This window comes from Canis lupus, chromosome 24, assembly GCF_048164855.1.
Source record: "Canis lupus baileyi chromosome 24, mCanLup2.hap1, whole genome shotgun sequence".
Lineage (NCBI taxonomy): Eukaryota > Metazoa > Chordata > Mammalia > Carnivora > Canidae > Canis > Canis lupus.
Genome location: NC_132861.1, coordinates 9,593,748 through 9,621,486, shown reverse-complemented (window position 1 = coordinate 9,621,486; position 27,739 = coordinate 9,593,748). Strand labels below are relative to the sequence as shown.

General features: G+C 36.9%; 1 protein-coding gene and 1 long non-coding RNA gene across 9 annotated transcripts in view; one reads left to right on the top strand and one right to left on the bottom strand.

Annotated features, from left to right (window-relative positions):
- FRY (FRY microtubule binding protein) overlaps nt 1–27,739 on the top strand; it is a 429,394-nt gene that overhangs the window by 307,877 nt on the left and 93,778 nt on the right. For all 8 annotated transcript variants that reach the window (XM_072795524.1, XM_072795520.1, XM_072795518.1 and 5 more), the window contains 12 exons: nt 969–1,055; nt 3,195–3,454; nt 4,072–4,261; nt 4,938–5,062; nt 7,254–7,311; nt 8,190–8,281; nt 8,642–8,814; nt 10,125–10,285; nt 11,470–11,580; nt 14,881–15,035; nt 23,283–23,382; nt 23,663–23,834. In XM_072795524.1, coding sequence (XP_072651625.1) covers nt 969–1,055; nt 3,195–3,454; nt 4,072–4,261; nt 4,938–5,062; nt 7,254–7,311; nt 8,190–8,281; nt 8,642–8,814; nt 10,125–10,285; nt 11,470–11,580; nt 14,881–15,035; nt 23,283–23,382; nt 23,663–23,834 — 1,684 coding nt within the window. The remainder of the gene's footprint in view (nt 1–968; nt 1,056–3,194; nt 3,455–4,071; nt 4,262–4,937; nt 5,063–7,253; nt 7,312–8,189; nt 8,282–8,641; nt 8,815–10,124; nt 10,286–11,469; nt 11,581–14,880; nt 15,036–23,282; nt 23,383–23,662; nt 23,835–27,739) is intronic.
- Nucleotides 182–25,572, bottom strand: LOC140615724 (uncharacterized). The gene is made up of 4 exons (XR_012016200.1): nt 23,954–25,572; nt 23,391–23,459; nt 21,307–21,406; nt 182–1,113 (listed from the first exon to the last, which is right to left on the bottom strand). It is a non-coding gene; the product is annotated as an uncharacterized lncRNA (long non-coding RNA).

Sequence of the window (27,739 nt, the reverse complement as noted above, 5' to 3'; positions counted from 1 at the left end):
AGGACATCTGTAGTATCTGGTAAATGGATGTCTAAGACATGCTGTATTTTGACAAACTTCCATTAAGTCTCTATGATAGGAATGATAATAATTACTAAGATTGTGTTAAGAACATTTTTCCTATGTTGCTCTCTTCCACCAACCACAACTTTGTTTTTGTATAATTTTTTTATTGAGGTATCACTTACATACAACATTATATTAGTTTCAGGGTATGACATAATAAGTCTATAGTTGTTTACACTGTGAAATGATCCCCACCATAAGTCTAATTAACACCCATCACCATACAGAGTTATAGAACTATTTTCTTGTAATGAAAACTTCTAAGATCTACTCTCTTAGCACCTTTAAAATATGCAGTATGTTATTATCACTGAAAGTCACCAAGCTGCATCCCTGTGGCTTATTTATTCTGTAGATGGAAATTTACTTCTTTTACCAAATAGCTACACACAACAGTATACCACAGAATACACAGGTACCAACTGTCAGTCTCCAGTGCATTTTCTTTGAAACTAAAATTCAATCACAGTCAACAATTTATCACTTATTGTAGCAGACCAGTGACTTAAGTTAGTACCATTTTGTGGTCTGGCAAGCCATATTCTTGTGGTGTTTCCATTCCTTAAAATTTATGACAACATGAACACTCCAATGGATGATGTATGGCACTGGTGTTTAAATCCTGCTATACGTGTGCAACTTTTTGAAATTCAAGTCCATGTTTTTTCAATACAACATGAAATTGGAGCTCTAACCATCTTCCACTGAAAATTGAAAGACTAAACTCAGAATCACAGGGAATTTTATCTACTGCCATTCACCATCTCGGCACTCACTTTTCTGTGAGAAAACCCTTATCACTATCTTGCAAGCTATTCTGCTTCATGTACTGAACAAGGGCAATTGGGTGGGTGGGAAGGATTCATTTCCCCATGGAGAGTAACTGCCCACCCTTTGTACAGGATGATGACAGGCCTATGATTGATGTCATGGATCAGCTAAGTTCTTCCATTCTTGAAAGTTTCATTCATGTAGCAGTTTCAGATTCGGTAAGTACACATTTGATCCTGATTCCCAATTGTTCTTCAGTGTAAGCTCTGAACCTGTCTGAAAAAGAGACAAAAAAAGCTATGTGGAAGAATTCTCGGGGGTTCACGTCTGATTCATAAACTGACACAACAGTGCTTGTGAAAACAAGACAAGCTTTTCATATAATAGCTTAGAAAACATTCAGATAAAGTTCAAACAAAATTTGAGCCTTAGAAATATAGATAATATTTTGCAAACTACAATTTCAAGAAGAATTGCTCAGGATTCTTTAAGAAAATTAATTATTTATCATGCCTGACATCATTATGTAACTTATACATGGTGCTTTACAGTTTACAGTGTGCTTTCACATTTTTTTTGACCCTCTTAAATACTGAAACTCAAAAATATTAAGGGGCAGGACCATAGTCACACAGACAAGTTTAGGGCCTGGGTTTGATCCTAGTTGGAGTCTGAACCTAGGACACCTTTATGTGCCATACAAATACATTTCTCCCTTTTTAGAGAGCATCTTGGCAACTTTCAATTTCCTGAACAAACAGAAGAGAAATTGAAACTGATATTAATTATCTGATTTTCTAAAAAATCGGTATAGTGCAGTAAGGGGACCTGGGTTAATTTCAGCTCACTAGCTAAAAAGAGGCAGTGTACGTTTGCAGTACCCACATTGCTGTTGCCCTTTGTATATTCTTGTCAAATAACTATAAATGAATATCAACATATCTGACACATAGCTATAAAAGAAGACAAAGCTTTTTTGTGGTCTTTCTCTGAGACTGAGCACAGATTCCTACCTTTAGTGGCCTTGTTCTTGCTTATGATCGTAGTAATGATGATCATTTCTCAAACTGCTAAGCCAGGCAATGCAGACTTTCATAGTGATATTGCCTAGTCCTACTTCTTTTAGAACTTCAGTTTGCTTTCACATGGCATGGAAGTCTAGTTAAATTGTTTAGTATACAGATCTTAGTTGCCTGCAGGTTATATTCATGTGATTTTGGTCTGTTTATCAGAATCAAAATCTTGAGCCCAGGGTAACTAGATCAGCAATGCTGTACTTAAGAATATACAAAGGAAAGGGAGAAGTGGAATGTGCCTGCTTTGTGCCAGGTGTTTCTACATTCCTCATCTCACACAATTCATCTAAAGATTAGGTGATATTAGCATTATAATTCCCAAGCCATAAATTAACATCTCCCAGACAGAAACTCTGGGATGGTCTGTGCTCTTCTCAGATCATGAGCTTTGGATGGAGGCTGTGTTGGAATCTCCTCTCTGGCTCTGAAGCTCCAGCTGTGCCCCCTTATACCCATTAACCATTGTGATCACTAGTGATGCACATTTACTCACAGGAATCTGGAGACCCAACAGATAAAATGGATGGTTTTAACTGCCTGACTGTCATAAAAGCAATTGTCTCTCCTGGCACAACTGCTAGATTATTTGAAACTTGACCTTCCCTAAACTTTGATATTCTGGACTTAAAAGACAATGACACATACAAACTTATGGGAGTTATAGATCAAAAAAGTTTTAGTATGTATTTTTGTTTTGGCTTGATATCACAGGACAAGAACAAGTAGGTCTCTTACCTCAAAAATCATCAGTGAAATGCCCTTCATGAAAGGGATTGCATTTTGACATCTCCCTAAGTCAAAGGGAATGTATTCTAGTCCAGGTAAAAGCAAACAGGATTATGGCTTTAAAAAGCTCAGGATGCTAATTACAGGAATAAAAACACATTTATGAATCTCAGAAGTTAATAGCTTTTAAGAATTTTAAATGGCAAATCCAGGGTCGGTTTTAATTTAATTAAGACCATATATTTTTTGACAACTATTTAAGGAGCAGCTTTGGTGTACTAATGCACAGTGCTATGTGTCATTAATGAAATATGATGCATGTCCTTAAACTCTGTACTTCAGCTACTTGCAGTCTAGCATAGGAAACAACAGTGGCTACAAACCAACGTCCTATGTGGTAGGTGTGGGAGGGGTGTTTCAGATTCAAAGCTTTTGCCCATTGCAGAGGTGGTCGAAAAAAGCAGTATGGACAAAGGGGCATTTAGGCTGAGCCATGATGCGGATGTGTAATTTGCAGTTCATCATCAATTCATTGCCTACTTTTTGCACCTGCAGGCAACATTACCACTGACCCACAGTGTGGATCTGCAGTGGTTGGTGGAGTGGAACGCAGTCCTGGTCAATAGCCATTACGACGTAAAGAGTCCTTCCCATGTCTGGATCTTCGCTCAGTCTGTCAAAGACCCCTGGGTCCTCTGCCTCTTCAGTTTCCTGCGGCAGGAGAACTTACCCAAACACTGCCCCACAGCCCTCAGCTACGCCTGGCCATACGCCTTCACTCGGCTCCAGTCTATCATGCCCCTGGTAGACCCCAAGTAAGGGAAACTGTCTTCCTCTGTTTTGTTTATCATTTGCCCTCTTACATTTTCATTTTATCTAAAAGATGGGCATATTATAATCCTCTCTAGTCTTTGTATTTCCTAATACAGAAATCTGAACATTGAGTGAAAACAGGTCAAAAGTTCTTATCTAGAGCTAGTTTGTTTTTTGTTTTTAATTAATAATCCTGGATGCCTGGGTGGCTCAGTGGTTGAGCGTCTGTCTTCAGCTCAGGTCATGATCCCTGGATCCTGGGATCAAGTCCCACATCGGACTCCCCTCAGGGAGCCTGCTTCTCTCTCTGCCTGTGTCTCAGCCCATCTCTCTTTGTCTCTCAGAAATAAATAAATAAAACCTTAAAAATAATTATAATAATAATACAGATGATTGAGTATAGAATGTCAGACCATTACTGGTGAAAATAGTCTTAAAATTATATTCAACTTCCCATGTAGTTGAGGCATTCCTGTCCAAACGGTTCTTAACAGCATAGGCAACCCTTGGCAGACAATTGTTCAACTCTATCTGAGCACTTCCTAGGATCTTATTTTAATACATGATATTTAAAGTCCAGCACTTACTTCCACTCTTGTTTTCAACTCTGTATTTCTAGTAGCCCAATCAATGCCAAGAAAACCAGCACTGCCAGCAGCGGAGACAATTATGTTACATTATGGAGAAATTACCTTATTCTTTGTTTTGGAGTTGCAAAACCCAGCATTATGAGCCCGGGACACTTAAGAGCTTCCACTCCAGAAATAATGGCGACCACACCTGATGGTACAGTGAGCTACGATAACAAGGTGACGTGACATGCTTCAGAAGAATTATTCTGTAAGGTTTTTTTTTAGCTTGTTTGTCTAGAGTTCACAGTGCACATGGCACTGTGCCTGCCATCTGGAGTATATGGGATCAGATTTTCATCCTACACATTTCTAAATTCCATTGAGTGTTGATGTGCATAATTTATTATTCCTCCCTGACACGTGGAGAACTGAAGATAAAGAGAAGTTAAGAAACTTACTTGAGATGATAGAGGGACTTCTATTTATTAGGACCCTGAGGTTTGATTTCTGCTCTACATACCACATTTCGCTCACTCCTCACCAAGCATTTGCCTTTAAACCATGCTTTGATTAAATGATCTTGTTAAGAATGGTTTTGTAAAAAAAAAAAAAAAAAAAAAAAAAGAATGGTTTTGTAGACATAATTGTTTTTGTTTTTAAAGAAAACTGTTACAATAAAAAATATTCTTTAGAATTTTTTGGTTCTGGGTAAAAAATTACATTCATTGTGCTGTTTTAAAATTTATGTCTGTCTGTTTTTTTTTTTTTTGTTTTTTTTTTCTTTCTGAAATGATGGCAGTGCTTTGGGATGTGGTTTGGTACTTTGAAACTGTTATAATGGAATCATCATTTGATTAAAGGAAGCATCAGTTATCATGTTACCTCTTTTTCACTTTTAATCAACTTGTTTCAGGCCATAGGCACCCCATCGGTGGGAGTTCTGTTAAAGCAGTTGGTGCCTTTGATGAGACTAGAGGGCATTGAGATCACAGAGTCCTTAGTTTTAGGATTTGGAAGAACAAATTCCCTTGTTTTCAGGTACAGTAGTCTCAATGAGTTCTTCTAAATTCATTCTGCTGCTGCTTTCATAGTTCCTATCTTTAACTCGAGTTTGAGTTTGCATGTGGGCATGTGCCTGAGGAGTTAATAGGTTTCACGCCATTTCCTTTGTGACCGCATTGTGTGTGACCTGCATGGAGCAAGCATTCCTCGCAATTGCCTTGGTTTTCCCCTTTGATTTTATGTCTCAGATTTTATCTCGTGTGCAAGCTTATTTTATTTTAGAGAAGTATCAATGAAGATAATTCAGCATCCATCGCTAGTTAGCCAAACTGTTCAGACACTTCACTGTCAAAACAATGAGGTCTGCTCATCAGCCATTTGTGCAACAGGCTCTCAAAGGCTAAGCATTGAAAGAACTCTTTCAAGAGTCTTCTGTTACACTGGCCAATCTTTTTAGAAGGTGCTTTATCTTCCCTCATAGAACCATCGTATCTCACTTTCTGTATTCCTTACTCATTTCACGCCTTTAATCAAATAACCATTCCATCTGAGGCAGTGTCAAAGCCTTTTGAAAGAGCCATCATAAAGTGTTAGTTTGGACTGCCTCTGATGACTTCAGCTAAGCGATGAAAGCCTATAAGCTAAAGTAAAATCCTGACGTTTTTTATGTAGATAGAAAAGGGAAGGCTCCAAGTATCTGTGAGAAACCCTAGTCAAAAAAGAAAGATTAATGAGACATTTTAGAGGCCATTGAGAAATAATCTGCTGCATTATTCATGTGTAGAGTCAGATTTTATTTTTATAAAAAGTAATTGTGAGTTCTGATACTTGAGTCCCAGTTAACCAGTGTTTTACTACTTATTGCTTAACTAGTTAAGACAATGAATCATATAGATATACTACAGGAAGATAAGAAAAACAATTCCTGGAATTACCTAACATTCTTTCCCAAGGACAAAAGCTCTTGTACATCTCATCCTCTCAATATTCCTAGGGGAGGGTAAGACTATATTATTTTCTAGCCATGTGGGTCTGGAAAGCTTAAGGTCTCTGGGTATCAGTTCCTTTGCCTATAAAATTGTTATAATAAATACAAATAAAGTGTATCTAATCAAAAAATGAAAACTGTTATAATTATAGAATCTCTCTTACAGATTTCCTGAGAGGATTAAATGTAAAAATAGATTTAGTAAATATTCAGTAAATGGTTGTTTTTGGAGGAGATCATTAATATTATTTCCATTCCTTTGATGAAGAAACTCTAGTATCTGTGTTAGAGAAATCTGAAATGGAATGCAAGTTTTCTGTCCCAGCACAGGATGCCATGAAATTTACCTTCCTAACTTTGTATTTCCCTGGAAGGATGATGTCTAATAGTACAAAGCATCCTGTCAGAATATTGCAAGGTGTTCAGGCATAAAGTAGGCTGTAGACTGAATACCTAGCAGCAGGCTAGAGTTCATAATTTTGTCTTCTTGACATAGAACTTCCTAAAATATTTCCCAAAGAAGGCATATAACTAAATTAGCAGATATAAAGCTGAGAACTAGAGATAATGGGGACAGGTGAAAGATAGATAAATGGATGGATGGATGGATGGACTGATGATCAAACTTTTGTTTTTACTTCACGAGAAAAGATTTTGATGAAAACCTTATTATTGTAATACTTGCTATAATTTGCATTTATCACATAGTTTAAATAAAGGTTTTATTTTTGAACCTCCAAAAAGACTTCATTGTAAGATCAACTATTAGTTCACGGAGCACAGATCCCAAAAGTAATGCCATGGCAATTGCATGGTCTCTTTTGCTCTAATTACACTGAAAATGTCATCCGTGAGGGACTCCATTTTGTTTATCTCCATCCCCACTGCCTGTAGTAAAGTGTTTTGATTTTAATAATCACTTGCAAAATATTGTTTAACTGTTTAGAGAGGGTTTTTTGCCGTAGAGGTCTCCAGAACAGGAAATCAAAATCAAGTCAACAAATATGTATTGAACCAAAATTATGTACGTAACACTGGGATGAGAACCAATAATACAAAGCATAGGGCAATACCTAGTTCCATCTCACCATGTGACTGAGACACAGAAAGGCCAGGGCAGATTTTGAAGTCAAAAGCAAAGGGAGAAAAGCACATGATTTAGGATTGAATGGATGTATTTGGTAACAAACTCGGTGTCAGTAATAAGGAATTTTAAATGCTGACCTTTTTCCTCCATAGAGAATTGGTAGAAGAACTTCATCCATTAATGAAAGAAGCTCTGGAACGAAGACCAGAGGTAAGATCTTTAATTTAAATACTTAATGCCTCAGTTTATTTGGACAATGGTATAAATTTAGATTACACTTAATGGTTTCCCCTAAAAAAAATATACAAACAGCCAACATGCTTTTAACAGTGAATCTTAATATTTTAACTTTTGTTATTTTTATTATTGTTCAGCATTTATTTAGAGTAATATGGTTCCTTTTTTAAAGATTTTGTTCCAAACTCATGAAGGCAAAACAACCTCAATAGTCATATGTATGTAAAAATATTACATTCTTTTGCAGGAGGTTTGAGTTGATTGAATTTTGGTTTTTAGCTTATTTGCTTATTTTTTTACAAGGAGTTGGATGGTCATGAATAGTATTTGTTTCATCTAGCATAGGAAGAATTTTCCTCAACATTATCTTCCCTGAAGTGAACTCTGAAAAGGACAAACTTATGATGTAGCAGGATACAAAAATAAAGAATAAGATGGAAAAAGAAGCTTTCCATATAGCAGATAAGCTGCAAGAAGTAGCAGAATTTTAGCAGTGTGACTTGCAAGACCAGAACTGGTGGTATTCTTCATGTCCACTATCCCTTCCTGCTATTTCAGGGACTTTGTCTTTCAGTAGATGCCAGGAGCACCTAGGAAATGAGGCCGTTTAGTTAGTTCTCCATATTGCCACCTTGTAAATATTTACTGACCTACTTAGGATCTGTTTCCTTTATAGCCTGTAATAGCAAGAATTTTCTCTAAGGATTTGGAAGAAGGAAAAATGGCTTTTGTCTTTTACATTTAGGGAATTGAAAATAGCTAGATGATGCTTTTCTTTCATACAGTTTCCCAAAGCAAAGTTAATATTGTTTTGCCCACATGCATAAGTGGTGTTACCTCTTTCCACACAGAACAAAAAACGCCGAGAACGACGGGACTTGTTAAGGCTACAACTACTTCGAATTTTTGAGCTTTTGGCTGATGCGGGTGTCATAAGTGACAGGTAGGATGAAAATTCTAATGAGTTCATCTCTCCTCACCAAATTGTCCCTTTTGTCTCTCTTTCTCCCTGTATTTTTTCTTCCTTGCTTGCTTGCTTGCTTTCTTACTTTTACATCTTTTTCAATATGTTACCTTTAACTTTACTCAGGAAAGTCAAAAAAGGCTTCTTCTTGGTGTTTTTTTTTTATATTCTATTTATACTGCCCATGGGTCAAGAACAAAGTTAGCACATGAATTCTGACAATGAATCTTATTTTCCATGAAGCATGTACTCCTTTGACATGAAGACTAACCATCTAAAAAGCTTAATCTCTTTCTTTTCTTTTCTTTTTTCTTTTTTTTTTTTTTTTAATTATTCCAGCACAAATGGAGCTTTAGAACGGGATACTTTAGCTCTTGGAGCTTTGTTCTTAGAATATGTGGACCTGACCCGTATGCTTCTAGAAGCTGAAAACGACAAAGAAGTAGAAATTCTTAAAGATATCCGGGCACATTTTAGTGCAATGGTCGCTAACTTGATTCAGTGCGTTCCAGGTACAGTGATGCGTCATTTCAAAGTACCTTCCTTGCTTGAAAAACCTTTTGTGTTCCTCATTGCTGTGCTTTCCTCCTTCATCCTGCTGGCCTCTATACAGGATGGGGTCTGGGATGGGATTGTTCATTTATTTTGAAATACTTGGGGATAGACATGAGAACAGATTGTGGTTATTCAGCGCAGAGTTGGAAAGGGAACAATAGGAATTAAATTTGGCTTTGTGCTTATTCCATTATTTTTTTTAAGACTTTATTTGAGAGAGAGATAGTGAAAGAAAGAGAACATGAGCAGGGAGGCAGAGGAGAAACAGGCTCCCTGCTGAGCAGGGTGTCTGATATGGGGCTGGATCCCAGGACCCTGAGATCATGACCTGAGCTGACACTCATGACACTTAACCAACTGGGCCACCCAGGTGCCCCTATCCCATTATTTCTATTCTTTGTTTGGGTTCCCATCTGAAAATAAATCTATGCAATTTCTGTAGGAAGGAAGTAATTCAGGGGGAGCATTCACAGATGATTCATTTCTTCCTTCTCATTGTGCTCATCTGTGAACATGTGATCCAACCCCACAGTAGTCCTCCTTTTGACTATCCAAAGCAACACATTCTATAGAATTATATTCAGCTCAGTAAATTATATTCTTGAGAGTTGGGTTTTTTTCATAGCGCAAATGGGTATGAAACCCTTTCATCTAATAAAAGCATAAAGAATAAAAATAGCTGACCAGTTTGGTGTAAAAATTAATTACTGTAATTAAAAGTGTTGACACAATTACAAAAGGCCACAATGCAACTGGTTCTACTTTTTCATTATTTCTGTGTTGCAAAACCTTCTTCTTTCCAATCCTCCTCCTCTTGGATGACCCTAAGTTAGGATTTGAGTTGACTTCTTCAGTTAAAGTATGTTTGCTTAGAATAGAAGTCTATACATTATATTTCACAGTACTTCTAAAGACGGATAGCAGCATTTGAGAGAACGTTTGCTATGTGAGCAGCAGTTGCGTGGGAGGTGTTGCAGTTTTCCTAGACACTGATTAGAAAGCAGTATCTGTGAGTCCACTTTTTCTCTCTGCTTCCCACTCTGGACAAGGTGCCATTGATTGCAGCATGAGGAGAGGACTATACACTTAAAGAGAAAATTAGGCTTGACTTCTTAAATACTTGTTTCATTACCTAAAGAAAACTTGAGTTAGGAAATAAAATTACTCCTTTCTTCAAAATGTATGAATCACATATAATAGTGACATAAACTGTATTCACTATACTTTTCAGTCTAGTAGACTCTTAACTCTGTGTTTTTCTCTCTAGTTCACCACCGAAGATTTCTGTTTCCCCAGCAGAGCTTGAGGCATCATCTTTTCATCTTATTTAGCCAGTGGGCAGGCCCTTTCAGCATTATGTTTACTCCTCTGGATCGCTACAGTGATAGAAATCATCAGATTACAAGATACCAGTATTGTGCATTAAAGGTAGGGCATCTTTGTCTCAGGGAATGACTTTTGTCAGACCAATGGTCTCTCCTTAAATTAACAACCTTTCCTTAAGCTGACAACCTTGCCTTAAATAAAGTTAAAGTAACTAATATGATATGATAAAATATACCTGCATATGCAACAAACACACTCACCTATAAATACATAAGCTGATTTTTTAAATTCTAAAACATACACACATCAACATAGATAGATGGCTATGTATAAATATGTAAATATTCCAGTTGGGCTCTCTGTTTCAAAATACAAAACTTTTCCAAGCTCTTACTTTTATTGAGTGCATGAGAACCACACGATTCTACTTATTTACCCTGTAAGTAACTGCCTTGTCAGTTAACTTACAACCTGAAAGATATGTATGTTACCTCAAGTGCAGAGCCTAGCAAGAGCCACATTCTCTTTTTAGGCTCCTATTTTAGAAGACTCCCAAAAATAAATTTCCACACTACTAGGACTGTTCAAATTTTTCACAAGCATGATTCCTTATAGCCTCATTACCTTGAAAAAACTGTGTATCAGCTCTGTCGTATATACTGGAAGTTTACTGACTCTCTAGATGACTTTGCTTCAATGGAGCTGATTTAAACCATGGCCCTCATAGTCATTTTGACCTACTAATTACAAAGTTAATCAAGATCACCCCTTCTCTTACATTCCCTTCCTCTCTTCCTCCAAGTAATAAAGGTCTATATTCTTAATTTTTTTCTTTGACTAAGAATCATAATTATCTATTTCCATATTTTCCATGGTTTGTCAATTTAGTACATTAGTCAAATATTTATCATCAAAGCAAAATTTGAAAAGCTATATTTACCTGACAAGCAGAAGTTATTCATTGAATTCACTGAAGGTAAATTTTAAGTCCTGTGAAATGTTAATTTTGTTGTATCTTACTCTTTCATCACAAAGATTTGTTATAATCATAAAATTTTATGTCCATGGAGTTAAATTTTTATGGTTTTTAATTCTTCTTTAAAAATCCAGAATTCAGAATCGTCCTTCTTCTTGAATCTAATAAGGAATACTTTAAAATCTTGTGAAAAAACTGCTTTAGTAGATCCTCATCATTTATAAATCTGGTACTTGTGTTTCAGGAAGTCAGTTGAATGTTATTAGATCATTACAGGTTTCATTCATATGTTTGGTTGTTTTGTTATCAGGCAATGTCAGCAGTACTGTGCTGTGGCCCCGTGTTTGACAATGTGGGCCTTTCTCCAGATGGCTACCTGTATAAGTGGCTTGACAACATTCTGGCTTGTCAAGATTTACGAGTAAGTACTAGCCAAAAATACGTTGTTTTTAAATTTTTTTTTATTTATTTATGATAGTCACACAGAGAGAAAGAGAGGCAGAGACACAGGCAGAGGGAGAAGAAGGCTCCACGCACCGGAAGCCCGACGTGGGATTCGATCCCGGGTCTCCAGGATCACGCCCTGGGCCAAAGGCAGGCGCTAAACCGCTGCACCACCCAGGGATCCCAAATACATTGTTTTTAAATGTCTAGGGTGTTCTGCCTTGATCGGGTTACTAAGGTGCCCAAGCATTGTTCACAACATAATCTTCACACATCAGCCACAGAAGTATAGGTTTTGTGTTGCCCATCTTACACTGGTACATCAAGATAAAAAACACAACCTATTCACAAAGTTGACCACTAACCAGCCTGAAAGCAAGTCTCCACAAAGGTCATAGGATTGAAATGATACAGACTATTTTCTCTAATCACAAGGACAATAAGCTAATAATCAATAATAAGATAATTAAGAAATGCTCTTCTAGATAACTAGTGAGTCAAAGAACAAGTAGCAATAGAAACTGAAAATTATTTTCACCTGAAGAATAACAAAAATACTATATACTAACCTGGTGGGCTGCAAATAAAGTCTTAGAATGAAATGTATAGCCTTAAGTATATATACTAGAAAAAAAAAAGTTGATTTTTTTTTTTTTTTTTTTTGGTATTCACATAATTGGTACATTAATTCAATAAACACTAAGACTTCTTTAGGTCTTCCATTTTAGGACTATTGTAGAAAGCCAATTTTGAGATTTCTAGGCAATGAAAATTTAACACATGAAAGGTACTTGCCATTACTGATCATATTTCTAAAAAATGGTATTAAATTTAGGTTAGAAGTGGATATTGTTCTGTAACTGCCCACATATATGAAGGATTCAATTGAAGCAAATGGGAGAGGATATGAATAGGATTAGACTTGAAAATACATTTTTATACAAATTATAGTGATAATTATGAGGAAATACTGGGGAAAAAAAGGTTGATCATTAATGACCTAAGTGTCCATCTCAAGAAGCTATAAAAAGAATAGCATATCAAACTGAAAAAAAAATAATGAAGGGGATTATGGAGATGAAAGAGAAAAAATTAATAAAGATGATCATTTAAGCCAAAAGTTAAATTTGTTAATTAGTAATTAAATTAAGTCATGGCAAGTCTGATCAAGAAAGAGAAGACATATGTCACCAACATCAGAAATATAAAGGGGACATCCCTACAAATGGTAGCTATTAAAAATAAAAGAAAACATATGAACATGTTAGTGTCAGTAAACCTGAAAATTTAGATAAATGGACAGATTCCTAGAAAAACACAGCCCAAGAAGAAAAGAAAGTCTGAATAGTCATCTAAGTGATAAAGAAATTTTATCTGTAATTAAATCTTCCTACAAGGAAAACTTTAGGACCAGATGTCTTTACTGATGAATTTAACATTTAAGGAACAAATTGCATCAATTTTATTATTATTAAAAAGATGAACAATGTCAGTGAGAAATAGAGCAATAGGAATTCTCACACAAAGCTACAGAGGGTAGAAATCAGAATAATTACCTTGGAAAACTAATTGCATCATACTCAGATATATATTTCATAAAACATATGTCCAGTATGTACAACGTCAGACACATACAAAATTGTTCAAAGCAGTGTTACGAAGTCAAAAGCTGGGAACAACCCAGATGTTCCTCAGTATAGAATGAATACATTGTGAAATAATCATTTATTGGAATGCAACAGAGAAACTGAATGAACATAGATGACTGTCAAATATGAGTTGTATGAAAGATAACAGACACAAAATTATATGCTATATGATGCCATTGCATAGAGTTTTAAAACAGCCCAAACTAACCAATGGTGGTGGAAGTCAGGATAATGGTTCCTTTTGAAAAGGAGAGAGAGACAAGTGATAGGACAGTACATAAGGCTGGCTGCAGTGGTACTGGTAATCTGATGTTCACACTGGTGTGTTCAGTTATAGTAACTCATCACTTGTGAATTGTATACTATGTATCTTACACTTCAATATAAAGTTTCTAAAGCTAAATAAAAACTTGCTGATTTTCTTTCAAGTCAGAACTAACTTTTTAATGAAATGTTATTTTTAAGTACTTTGTAATAGTATCATTAGCTTTTATCTGCTGATAATTACTTAAGCCTATGGGGAACTAGGCTGATGATGTTTGACCATCCAACTAGAATATTGCTTCTATCTTAGCCCATACCCTGTAGCAAAAATTAATTAATTAATTAAGAAAAAAAAAGAGCCAGAATCTTTCCTTCTCCACCTGGTTGCACCTGGCAAAAGAAGGAAAGAGGAGACAGGAAGATGTTAACTCCCTGAAGGGAATATGGCCTCCAGGCACTAGGCTTCTCCTGGACAAATGTGACCATCCAGTATTTGACAGTAGCTTCAGGAAATGTCAGTAAAGGATCCTATTAATTCTATCTAGTATGATGATCATTTCATATGAGAGTCTCTTATCAAGAAGGATTTATTGATACTACATTTCTTTTTAAAACATTACCAGCTAAGCTTAGTAATCAAGTTGCATAAACATATTCTGATTTTTTTTCCTCAAAGACTTGCATAAATAAAGACCATCCTTGTGCATATTTAATTTTTAACAAAATACACATATTGTTCAAAAATATTTTTTTTAATTTTTATTTATTTATGATAGTCATCACAGAGAGAGAGAGAGAGAGAGAGAGAGAGAGGCAGAGACATAGGCAGAGGGAGAAGCAGGCTCCATGCACCGGGAGCCCGATGTGGGATTCGATCCCGGGTCTCCAGGATCGCGCCCTGGGCCAAAGGCAGGCGCTAAACCACTGCGCCACCCAGGGATCCCTGTTCAAAAATATTTTAAATGCAATAAGAAAACACTGCCAACAAAGTCTTTGTTACCTTTTCAGAATTAAAAATCAAGAATAAGCGAACCGTATATGACAGATTTACACAGAGTCCAATTTAGTTTAGGCATACATTTCAATTTTCAGTTGCAACTTTGCATCCTCTTAAGAAAGACTACATGGAATAAAAATTAAGATGAAGGGACACCTGGCTGACTCAGTCAGTAGAGCATGTAACTTGATCTTGGGGTTTATGAGTTGGAGCCCCACACTGGGTGTAGAGATTACTTAAAAATAAAATCTTTAAAAAATTAAAACTTTCATTTTACCCAGTTTATATTGGCCAAGCATGATTTTGTATCTTTCCCTGGAATAACCTTTCATTAAACATGAATAATTGCTTTTCTCCATGTATTCAGGTTCATCAGCTTGGCTGTGAAGTTGTCGTCTTGCTATTGGAACTTAATCCAGACCAAATTAATCTTTTTAATTGGGCGATTGACCGATGTTACACAGGTTCCTACCAGCTCGCATCTGGCTGCTTCAAAGCCATAGCAACTGTGTGTGGAAGCAGGTATGAATTCTTGCTAAGTGAAAGATACTAGTCAGTAGCAAGTACAATGAAGGTTGTTCTTCACGATGTGAATATGAGGGCTGACTGTTTTTGCAATTATCTGAGCAGAGTAAATTCTAAGGAAATACAAAATGGCCAATATTTCTCCAGCAGATAGACCACTCCCTGTAAGTCTGCAGCTACAATGATTTTTCTCATTCTCTGGCAGATTGATTTGTAGTTACAGCATCCATCTTTTTATTTGCCTGGAAATTCACAGGGAAAAAGGAGAACAAGATTTGAAAATGATAAAGAAGGTACATTAAAGGACTTAAAGGAATTTCTAGAAATGTTTGTGACAGGTGTGAACTGTAAATCCTTTAGCCATCCTGAGAACAAACTAAACTCAGGAAGCGGTCTAAGAATGTTACACCTATCTATTAAAAAAGAGAGAGAGAGAGTAAAAGAGGGTGTCTGGGTGGCCCTGTCAGTTAAGCATCTGACTCTTGATTTCAGCTCAGGTCTAGAACTCAGGATTGTGAGTTCAAGCCTCGTGTTGGGCTTTACCTCTAGGCATGAAGCCTACTTAAAAAATGAATGAATGAATGAATGAATGAATGAATGAAAGAATATTATATCTCTCTTGCCCAAAACTTTAGAAAGGAAGAAAAGGAAAGAAAATGTGACCCCCTGAGTTCCATGGATATTTGTAAAACCACCCTTCCTAGTTATGGAAATTAGTCGCTCAGTGAAGTCATTCAGCACTGTAATTTATTAAGTGAAATAACTTACTATTTCACTGAAATAATTTCATAGCTAAGATGAAGGGTTAATGAAGACTGCAAAGTACATACACTATTCCCAAGAGAGAGCTTATATATTACAAACTGAGAGAAGGCAGCTCAAGTTAATTTTTGAAAAGACTCGAATAGACTATCGATTTTCTTTTCTTTTTTAATTAAATGTTACATTTTAAATAGCTATCTTGAGTTACCGGATGAAGGGAATAAAGTGAATTAGCTTTAAATTTGGACCTATTATAACCTATTCTGTTCTAAATTAATAAGAACCAAATATTAGAAGAACTCTACTTTCAATAAACCTAAAATGAACATGCTATTTCAAGAGAGAGGTTTCTCTTTAAAATTTTTATCTTTCGTTTTTGAAGATAGTAGGTAACATTTCACTTCTAAAGTTTACATTTTCTATAATCCTAATAGTTGAATGTGTATTACATGCTTTAATCTCTGTGAAAGTTACAGCAGATGAATATAATCTAAACTGTCTGGTTTGCCATCATTTTATTGTATGACGTTAACATTATGAAATAATAGTATACCTATAGAATATTACCAATATAGCATTTTTCTTGCAAAAATCCCTCTCTCCAGTGTTTTTATTTTCAGATATTTTGACATTTTAAAAATAAATTCATGTTTACATGACTCTTTGATTTTGAAAATGTATTTAGAGTATGACTTGGACCATAGATCCCTTTGACAAAAACTAAAATAATAAAATTTTCTTCTCTTTGCTGCCCTCCTCCCAGTGAACTCGACATGAACTATCCTAGTCAAATTTATTTTATTGCATGGCCATCTCATAAAATATTGTGCTGCATTCCTCTGAATGAGTCTAAGTATTTTTCCTTAGGGAGCACAAATAAATGTCTATGAATTTAGCTGTATAATCTCAATTTCAGTAAGATCTCCAGGCACAAAAATATTACATCATAAAACTCCTCACATTTAGATTTTTTAAGATATCATTCTAAACAATTCTGCTTTCTTAGACAAATACTTCATATCAACTTACATTCACAACCCTCACCATTGCCTGCAGGCCAGGCAATGACATGGCCACAACCTGTCCACTAAGACAGTAGCCAACCCTTCTGTCATTTGTTACCACAGGGCATGTTCAGAATTTAAAATTTCAGCTGTGGCTTAAATTTGCTCTCTCTCTCCCATAAATCCTCAGTCTGAGTAGTCTAGATAAACCTCCAGATTTGTTTGAATAATCTTTGCACTTACGTTTTCAGTACTTCTTTTGAAAGCAATTCTGGTGTTTTTGCCTTTGCTTTGTTTTCCACAAGTTTACTTCTAAAAACACCAAAATACCTTATGTTATGAAATAATATTTTCCTGAAAAGTCATACCTAAACTTATTATTTTAACTTTCTCAAATTATCTTACAGTAACTCCTACAAGGCATACTCTAAAGGAAAGAAACTTTCTTGTAAAGTAAAGAATCACCTCTTCCTTTTCAAATAGAAATGAGCATATGCTGGATTTATTTTTATGGAATATGACAGTTTACAACCAGACTCGTTTATTAAGGAACCATTTACAATTGACTATGAAATACATAAAAAATTGAACTTTTTTTAAACGCTCTTGATTAAATATTCTACCTTTGGTTTTAGAAGAGGAAATTAGCCATTTTTGCATAGTTCATGTATCACTTGTTGTGTTAATCAGACTTGATAATGAGTAAAAATAGTTCTCTCCATACTTTTTTTTCTTTTATTTCTAGACCTGTGTGTGTGTATGTGTGTGTGTGTTGTGAACTTGCTGGAATCTAGTCAAAACTGAAACTGTAACTATAACTCTGATATATCTAGTGATATTGAGAGATTTGGAAGTCAGCATGGATCTTGAATAGGACCCATAGAAGTGAGGATAAAAAGAGAAAGTGATGATAGATCTGGAAATATTAATTTTAAAGAATGTTCTATAAAATATATTTGTATGTTATAAAACGCTATTAAATGTAGCTCAGTGCTATAAATTAGGACAAAAGGAAATAGCTCACCTGTCAGGCAGCATTAACTCAAATAACAATTTGACTTCTGTGTGTATTCTTATTAACTTCCCCTTAACTCTAAAATAAATCAGTACAGAACAGATAAAGAAATTGAGAAAGAGATTAAGTGAATTTTCAACATTCTAAATTAAGGTAAATAGTTCGCTTTATATTAAAAGTGTAGGCCATTTCTAATTACTGGCTTAACAGAATTCTCTTCACATTTAATTAAATACATGAGAGTTCCATTGTTTTTACTTTTACCCTCAACATACTACTATATTTAATAAGTGTTTTAGAATTATATATAAGATCAGAGTTTTAATTTATAAAGAATTTTGTTGGGTTTATTTTTGGAGGTGATTTTTGTTGCCATTGCTGTTTGTGTGTCTGTTTTGCCTTAAGCTAACTTCTTAATCAATCTTTCCTAATTTAAATCAGGTCCAGCAAACTAATATATTAAAAGTATATGTCCCACTTATTGTAAGGAAATATCGTCTATCTATTACCAAGGAAGACAAGGGAAGCTTATGATTCATGAATCCTGATCACACTCGCTCGCTGGTGATACTGATAACCTCATTTGGTTTTGTCTGTCAGCAGGAGTATTTCAAGAGAGCATCGAGTTTAGGAATCTGGGCTCAGGAAAGGTGCAGTCTTGAGTTTGAATTTAGCTCTTCCTCTAATCAAGCCATGTGCTCCTGAGCAAGTTACTCTAAACACTTACTCATCTGTAAAATGAGAACGATAGTACAATTACATTAAGGATTAAATTAAACCAATCTTTCCTTTTAATAGGGTACAGGCTAACCTCAGGAATTGCAACCATGTACAAAAATGCATGCAAGTTGTTTACTGTTGTATTTTAAAACAGTGAAAAACAACCTAAAGTCCATTAATAGGGGAATGAGTAAATAAATTACATCATTTCTAAACAAACTCTTAAAAATGGATCTGTATATCGAAGCATGAAAGATATCTGTGAAATATAAATCCAATTTCTTGACCTAAGGCCTAGCCCATAGTAGGCACTCTGTAACACTCTTATTATTTAATAGCTATTAGAAGCAAGTATGATGTAATCCCCTCTGTCAACTAATGAAATCTGTTTCTCTCCAGAAGACCTCAAAGTTATCCTGAGCTTTGTCATTTCATATTCTACATAAGCCAGAGCTAGTGGTTACTTCCAAATTCTTCAAACTCTCCTCTCTTCTAGGCTAACAAAAAAACAAAAACAAACAAAAAAAACAAAAACAAACAAACAAAAAAAATTTTTTTTGCTTGTTTTCTGAATTGTATCTGCCTTTCCTATTTATTTTACAATTTGATTTTTATTCCGAATGATCACAGCTGTCTTTATGTTTTACCCTTCCACTGCCTGCGTTGGATCATCTAATACTAGATGGCATAAGACTTTGTTTCTAAGCCTATTTTAAACATCTAAGTACAGATGTTTATTTGTACTCCTTCACTCATTTGAGATCTTTCTGATTTTTCACTTCTCTGGATTTCTTTCATTTTCTGTATCTCTGTTGTTATTTCTTTCAGTATTGTTCTCCGTCAAGTTCATAGCTCAGTCCTAAGCAGTTAATTGAATGTCCTAATTACATAGTCAAGTGCATGGTCCTGCATAGGAGGGAGACTTTATCTTCCTTTTTCCTGCCTTTAAATCCCCAATGGTCCAGCATTATTTTCCAATGTTGCTTTTCTTTCTTTATGTTTTTATTTAAATTCCAGTCAGTGCTCTTTTAAATAAAAATGTATATGTGTTAAATTCCCATGTTAGAGGGGTGCCTGAGTGGCTCAGTAGGTTAAGCATCTGCCTTCAGCTCAGGTGATGATCTCAGGGTCCTGGGATGGAGCCTTACATCGGGCTCCCTGCTCAGTGGGGATTCTTCTCCCACTCCCTCTGATCCTCTGCCTGTTCATGTGTGAACATGAACATAATAAGAGTGTTACAGAGTGCCTACTATGGGCTAGGCCTTAGGTCTCTCTGTGTGTCTCTCTCTCTCAAATAAATAAATAAAATATTTCAACAACAACAAAAAAATCTCCATGTTAGAGACAGCAACATAGAGAAGATATCACCGCCACTGTGGGGCTCATGGAACATCCTTTCTACTTTCCCAGTCCGTTCCAGCTACTTCAGTTTGTTAGAACTCCAAATTAGACTGGCTTTGCAATATGCTATTGCGGACTTTCCTGAAGGCTGATAGTACTGTGGATAAGTTAATTCTTTAGAGTCTGACTTACCCAAAATGCAGTCTAGGCTCCATTATTTACATGAACTTGGGCAAGTACTTAACATCTCTAAGCCTTTAAGCTTGTTGTGAAGATAAAATAACAAATCTGGGTAAAAGCCTTGGCAGAGTAACCAGCACAACGTAGGCAGGGCGTAACATAAATGTTATCCATCATTTCTTCATTATCCTTACCACTAGCATGTAGGAGGCTTTCCCTAATTTCTCATCTGACAAATCAACCTCATGCTTTTTTATTCATTTAAAAATAAAAGCTCTAGGAAAGTAATCATTTTGGAGCACAGTATAGCCATTTTGGAGGGCAATATGGTAAGATCTACCATAATTTTAAATGTGCCCTTTGACCCTACATGACCTCTTCTAGAAATCCCTTCCAAAGAAGTACTTGCACATTTGGTGTTACGACAGTGAAAAACGAAGTGCCTGGGTGGCTCAGGCAGTAAAGCATCTGCCTTTGGCTCACTTCATGACCCTAGAGTCCTGGGATCAAGCCCTACCCTGGGCTCCCTGCTCAGTGAGGAGTCTGCTTCTCCTTCTGCCCCTCACCACACTCATGCTCTCTATCTCTCAAACAAATAATAAAATCTTTTAAAAAACAACAACAGTGAAAGACATTGTAACAGTGAAATGAAAATAACCTTTAAATGTCTGTTACTGCAGGTCAAAAGCTGGATTCCTCAGGAAACAGACTCTGGGATGGAGATTTGAGTGCTGGACATTAATTAGGGGTGCCTTTGAGATCAATATCTGTGGGACAGGGAAGGAAGTAGGACTGGGCAGAGGAAAAGAGACCTCAACCTGTCCCAGGGGCTGCTGCTGGCTATAGGCATGACCTTGACCTAGGCCAATTTCTTTGGCTGATGGCAATTCCCAGGGAGGGATTCATCCAGAGATCTCAGCCTTCAACACTAGTTGGAGGATTGAGTGCCTCAGTCTTGAAAGGGGGATTCAAATAGTACATCACAGCATCTACAACAAGATTGGTTATTTATGATATGACCATACTATGGAATGCTATGCAGCTGTTAAGAAACACTGGGGGTAAGCCTCATTCACTGAAAAAGCATCTCCACATAATACACATAGAGAGTATAATATCCTTTATATTGACAGTCCTGTGTAATGGGGAGGTGTACTTATTTATATACATACTTAGAGAAAGGTGGATGCCTCTAACGGTTGAGGGAGAGAAAGGAAGTAGGCATTTCCATAATTTATACACTTACCTACAGCCAGCACCAACTTGCCAGCACCATCTTTAGAATAGATCTTCTGGTTCTATGTGTTGCTTGGCTCTACTTTTTAAGAAGTTGTATTCATGTATTACTAGTAAGATAAAAAATTAAATTTGATTAATATAAAAAATAAGTGAAAACCATCATTTGTTATATATTTAACCAATGCTAACTATTGTCTCTTATTAAACTTACTGTAAGATGGACATAGATTCATAACAGTATTATGCCTTTCTAAAAGGGTGATTGTTCTAACAAAACAGAACTTGTTAGACAATTGTAATTATATTATAGAATCAAAAAAGGAACCCACAAGAAAACAATTTTTTTTTCTTTTTTTAAAATCTATTTATTCATGAGACACAGAGAGAGAGAGAGAGAGAGAGAGAGAGAGAGAGGCAGAGGGAGAAGCAGGCTCCATGCAAGGAGCCCAACGCGGGACTCGATCCCGGGTCGCCAGGATCAGGCCCTGGGCTGAAGGCGGCGCTAAACTGCTGAGCCACCCGAGCTGCCCAAAAACAATTTTTTTCCACCTGCAACCCATCTTCTGCTTTCTGAAGTTTGCCTCAAAATAAATAGCAGTCACTCACTACTATGGACCATTCCCTAATTGTTTATCTCACCAAAAGTTTTCTATTTATGACCTTTCTTCCACTATAAGAAAAAACATACAGTTAAGAAACAGAAATCATCTTTAAGGAGTATTATTAGCAAGAAAAGGAAATGAATTTAAGCTCCACATTCCATTTGATTACTCCTAGTTGCCACATAACCTATTTGCGGTGCTCCATTCTCCCCAGCTTCCATCCCATGCATGCAATCACTTACCAAATCCTGCCAATTTTATCTCCTTAGTGTTTTTCAGATCTTATCCCCTCCTTTCTGTCTCTACCATTCCTGTCCTAATTCAAACCCTCATCAGCTCCCCTTTGGAGTATTGTAACAGCTCCCAATATTGAACCCCCCACAAATCCCTTCTCCACAGAGCATTCACAGTGCTTCTGCAAAAATGATGTCATTCCCTTACTCCTCTCATCTCCTTAAGTTTTAGGATGAAGTCCTTAAGCTGGTTATCTTCTGAACCCACCTATCACCCTAGTCCCATCTTTTGTTCCTTTTGTTCCTTTTGTTCCTTTTTGTTCCTAGTCCATCTTTCATTCAGTCGGCTACATAGAGATTATTTCTTTTACAGAAGGAATCTTGCTGTTTCACTCTTGTAATCTTTCAAAAAGCAGTTGTCTCTGCCTAGAACACTCCCCCATGTTACCCTTTGCATGGCCTGGCCAATGTCTCCTGGTTCTGCGAATCTCAGTTTACTTCTGGTTCTGCGAATCTCAGTTTACATCTTTCCCCCTTGTAAACCTACCCTAACACCAAGTCTGGTGTAGATGTCCCTTATCGGGATTCTGTAGCCTGCTGTAGCTACTCTCATCCTAACTAGACTGCATAGATTACTTTCCTAACTATACAGTAAGTCTCTATCAAGGGAAGAGACCAGCCTTACTAACTTAGTGTCATTAGTACTGTGCAACTGTTCCTGGTATGTGTGTATTTGTGCTTGCTACATTTAGATGGATTGAATGAAAATATTAAATCAGTGAGCTACTGCAAAATGTAGACATATTTTCTTCTGTTATTTCCATTTTTATTTGGTTTTCATTAAAAACTATTTACATTAGATAGATTTTTGTGTGCTTATTTAGCCCAGTGCAACAATATTCAGTGTTAAATGAAAGTAGAGCTATTTCTATTCTTCTAAAAAAAAAAAAAAAAAAAAAACAGCAAAAGAATGAGGGGTGCAGTGCAATGACCAAATGGGCATGAAAATGTCATCAGTAAGTGTGACTGAGGTCGTTCACCATCTAGAATTTTGAGAGGTAATGATTTATCAAAACTACTAACCAGGCTGTCTCATAAACTATGCTGTTTGGTTTTTGTTTTGTTTTTGTTTTTGTTTTTTGTTTTAGGAACTATCCTTTCGACATAGTGACGCTGTTAAACCTTGTTCTATTCAAGGCCTCTGACACCAACAGAGAGATTTATGAAATCTCCATGCAGCTCATGCAGGCACGTACCGTTGACTTACACAGAAACTTCAGAGAAAGGGTGGTCGATACTCGGATTGTTGCTTCTTCCTGTATATCCTTGGGTGGGAAGATAGAGGAGTGAGAAAACCGTTACATAATCTTCTCTAAACACAGGAACTAACTGATGCTTTACTTTTAATACTAATTAAAATATGCATTCATTAATTTGGTTACTACGAAACTTGATGAAACATAAATCCTCCTGAGACAGCTAGCTGATGTTCTTTCATATCATTTCTCACTCTCCTACCTCTCTCTAGATCCTTGAAGCAAAGCTTTTCGTATACTCAAAGAAAATAGCTGAACAGAGACCGGGCAGTATTCTCTACGGAACACACGGCCCATTGCCACCGCTCTACAGTGTGTCCCTAGCCCTCCTGTCGTGTGAACTGGCCAGGATGTACCCCGAGCTCACCCTCCCACTCTTTTCAGGTACCATGCAATGTCATGTGTGATCATTTCTGCACTAAGTCGTCTTCCCTTTGTTTTATTTTATTTTATCTTATTTTACTTTTTTGCAAGAGAAGAATACAACATTTTTACTTACTTACTTTTCAGTAAGCTTAAATCCTTGAGGGGTACAGCATCACGTAGGTTCTGTGTCCAAGGGCCTTCACAGGAAGGTTGCTTCAGAATTTGGCATGAACCATGCAGCTGTTTCCATGAGCAAGAGTTACTCCCAAGGTTACTCTGGTTTTGTTCTTTTTGCCTCTAGGAATCATTGTGTTGTTCTTTGTTTTGTTTTGTACGCATAAGAGTATCTCTTGCCTAAATAAAATTTAGTTTCATCTCAAGCATAAACCTCTTCAATCATAAGAAGAGCTGTGTGTTCCTTCTGGTTCCAGAGACCCCTATTATAGCTAGCAAAAATGGAAAATGGCCTCGGACCACAGCCTTCCAGATATACTTGTTATTTTAGGTCCTGTTACCAGCAGTTCCCACAGGCTTCAAGAGGGTAGAAAGAGAATGGGGAGGCCAGGATCTTCCTTTTCCAAGTCTAGGATCATTTTAGAGTCAAAATTATTGATGCTAAATTTATAGATCACAGTTGCTTTGGACTGATTACATTTATGTGTAAAAGTAAATTCTGGAATATACTTAAATATAAAAAATGTGTCTATTTAAAATAGCATAACTTTATCTAAAATAAACACAGGACAAATGCAAAGATGCTTAGATTAGTCCTAATCCTTCTACATACCTTATGTGTGTAAAATTTCCCAAATAAATTAAATATGCATGATATAACTTCTAATTCATGAAATTGCTGCAAGTTGTTTTTGGTGGTGATGGCGATGGTGTTTTGTACCTTGTGTGTTGCTAAATACATAGGTTGTTGAGAGTTTCAATTTTTAGTACATTTTTAGAAGTAGTCTTTATGAGTAATTTTTGTGAAAATCCACTTTGAAAGAATCACATTTGTCAACTAACTTCCTGCCTAAGGAACACCTTGCCAAGAGGTTGCTTTTCGTCTCCCTACTTGGTCCTCTTTTTCCATCTATGTTACCAGGGCCTTAGTCCAGATCTTCATAAGTCACCTCATGCACCCTTGTCCCAACATCCTCTGCCTGCAGTCCTCAACACTGCAATCCACCCACTACACAAAACCAAATATGCACAGCACTTCTCTGCTCAAACTGCTCTGCCCAGCTGTCCTAAAAATAACTGCTGATAATAACAGCTTCCATCCATTGAGTGGTATATACTAGGCACTTTATGTATACTTCATTTATCATTTGATATCTACAACCCCATCAGTAGTGGTTAGAAATGAGGTTCTGGGCTTAACATCCTGGATTCATCCCTGGCCCAGCTATTGGCTGGCTGTTTGACCTTGGACAAGTCATGGAACCTCTTATATTCCATTTCTTAATCTGTAGTAGTAACTACCTCAGAGGGTGCAAGGATTAAAATAAGCTGATAAACGCAAGCAATTACCTTAGTTCTGGCATGGAATTACCACCACCACCATGACCATCATGACTATAATCATCCTTCTTATTTTACAGATGAGATACGAAGGCTTAGTGACATTAAATAATAGGAACTCCTTCACCAATTTAAAAACAAACAAACAAGGAAACAAAAACAAACACAAAAACAAAAAACTCCTCTTCCAAACTTGCTTTCTGCTATTTCATCAAAGAACCTCTACTTTCACCTCAATTGATCTTTTTTTTTTTTTTTTTTTTTTTTTTTTTTTTTTTTTTTTTTTATGATAGTCACACAGAGAGAGAGAGAGAGGCAGAGACATAGGCAGAGGGAGAAGCAGGCTCCATGCAACGGGAGCCCGACGTGGGATTCGATCCCGGGTCTCCAGGATTGCGCCCTGGGCCAAAGGCAGGCGCTAAACCGCTGCACCACCCAGGGATCCCTCAATTGATCTTTTATAAGCTAGGCCCTTTTGTCAGTCCTTGCTTCTGTGCATGCCCTTCCCTTTGCCAGAAATGGCCCTTCTCTCCTTCCTAACTCCAGTCTTTCTTAACACCTAACTGAAAATCTGGGGCAACTGGGCGGTTCAGTCAGTTAAGCATCTGGCTCTTGATTTCAGTTCAGGTCATGATCCTAGGGTCATGAGATCAAGCCCCACATTGGGCTCTGCACTCAGTGGAGAGTCTGCTTCAGATTCTCTCTCCCTCTCCCTCTGTGCCTTCTACCATTAAGATAAATCTTAAAAAAAAAAAAAAAAAAAGGGCAGCCTGGGTGGCTCAGTGGTTTAGCGCCACCTTCAGCCCAGGGTGTGATCCTGGAGACCCGGGTTCGAGTCCCACGTCAGACTCCCTGCATGGAGCCCGCTTCTCCCTTTGCCTGTGTCTTTGCCTCTGTGTGTGTGTGTGTGTGTGTGTGTGTGTCTTTCATGAATAAATAATAAAATCTTTTAAGTCAAAAAGATCTTAATCTTAAAAAAAAAAAAAGACCTAATTGAAAATCTGTTTCTACTATGAACACCTCTCCATCTATCTGCAAAAGAATTAGTCACATCATTGCCTCATGCCTGAAACAGTGGAGGGACTCCAGAAAAGCCTTCTTGATAAACTAGTTCTCTTCTTGGAAAACTAAAATGTATTTTTATTCACATCAACTAAGATTTGAATGCCACCTATATGCCAGTCACTGGGTCCTGGGAGCACAAACATGAATAAAACATTCTGTCTCCCATCAATGGGTCATAATCTAGTGATAAAAAAAAAAAAGATGTGCAACCATATGGTTATGATACAGAGCAACAAATGCAATAAAAAGCATATTCTGTGTATGAGATAGAAGATGAGGGGATAATCAATTACTGGGCCAGGAATATCAGGCAAGACTTTCCGGAAAAGTTAGTGCCTGAGCTGCAGTTGGAAAGAGGAGTAGAAATTTGCAAAGCAGACAAGTAATTTACATTACATTAGGCAAGTAGATAGGTATTACAGACCAAGGAAATAGCTTGTGGGTTGACTTAGAGGTATAAAATAACATGCTGCATTTGAGAGATTATGTACTGGTCAGTTTGACTACTACAACATGCAGGGATAAGGGAAAGTTAGAGATGGTCATGGGCAGACAAATGGAAGTCAAATCTTGGAAGGCTTAGCATTGTGCCCTAAGTAGTTTGTAGGACGGTGATCTCTAGGTGCTTCTTGAAATCTCCAGAGCTCTGGGAACAGGGAGGGTGTCCAACAAACTGATTGGGTTCTGAAAGCCACTGAATAGTTTCAAACAAGAGAGGGGGGACAAGATTGGAATGCATTTTAGAAAGACTGACTGTATGTGAAGGATGGGTAAAAGAACATCCAGTCTAAAGAGGGAAGATCAGAGATGCTTGGCTGGCTCAGTTGGTTAAGCATCTGCCTTTGGCTCAGGTCATGATCCCAAGGACCTGGGATCAAGCCCCGCATCAGGCTCCCTACTCAGTGAGGAGCCTGCATCTCCCTCTCCCTCTGCCTACCACTCCCCCTGCTTGTGCTCTCTCTCTCTCTGCCAAATAAATGAATAAAATCTTTTAAAAAATAAAAAATTTTTAAAAAGAGAGATCAGTTGAGAAACAATGACAGTGCTCCACGGAGGAAATTATGAGGCTTGTAGGAGTAAAAAGAGGAGACCAGAGTCAAGGGCTACCATGCAGGGTATAGAGAAGGGAGTCCCTGGTACGATATCTGGGAGGTAGTAGGTGATAACCCCACCTCAAGAGCCAATCCAGCGAGAAGGGGAGGCTAAGGACAAAGCAGAGATCATGAGCTCAGCTTGGGATATTGAGTGTAGGTGTTATAGAGATTTTCTAGCTCTTGTTTTCACTGGTTTTCCCACTAAAAACCCCGTGATAAGATTTTTTTTTATTGCCTGTAACTTCAGAT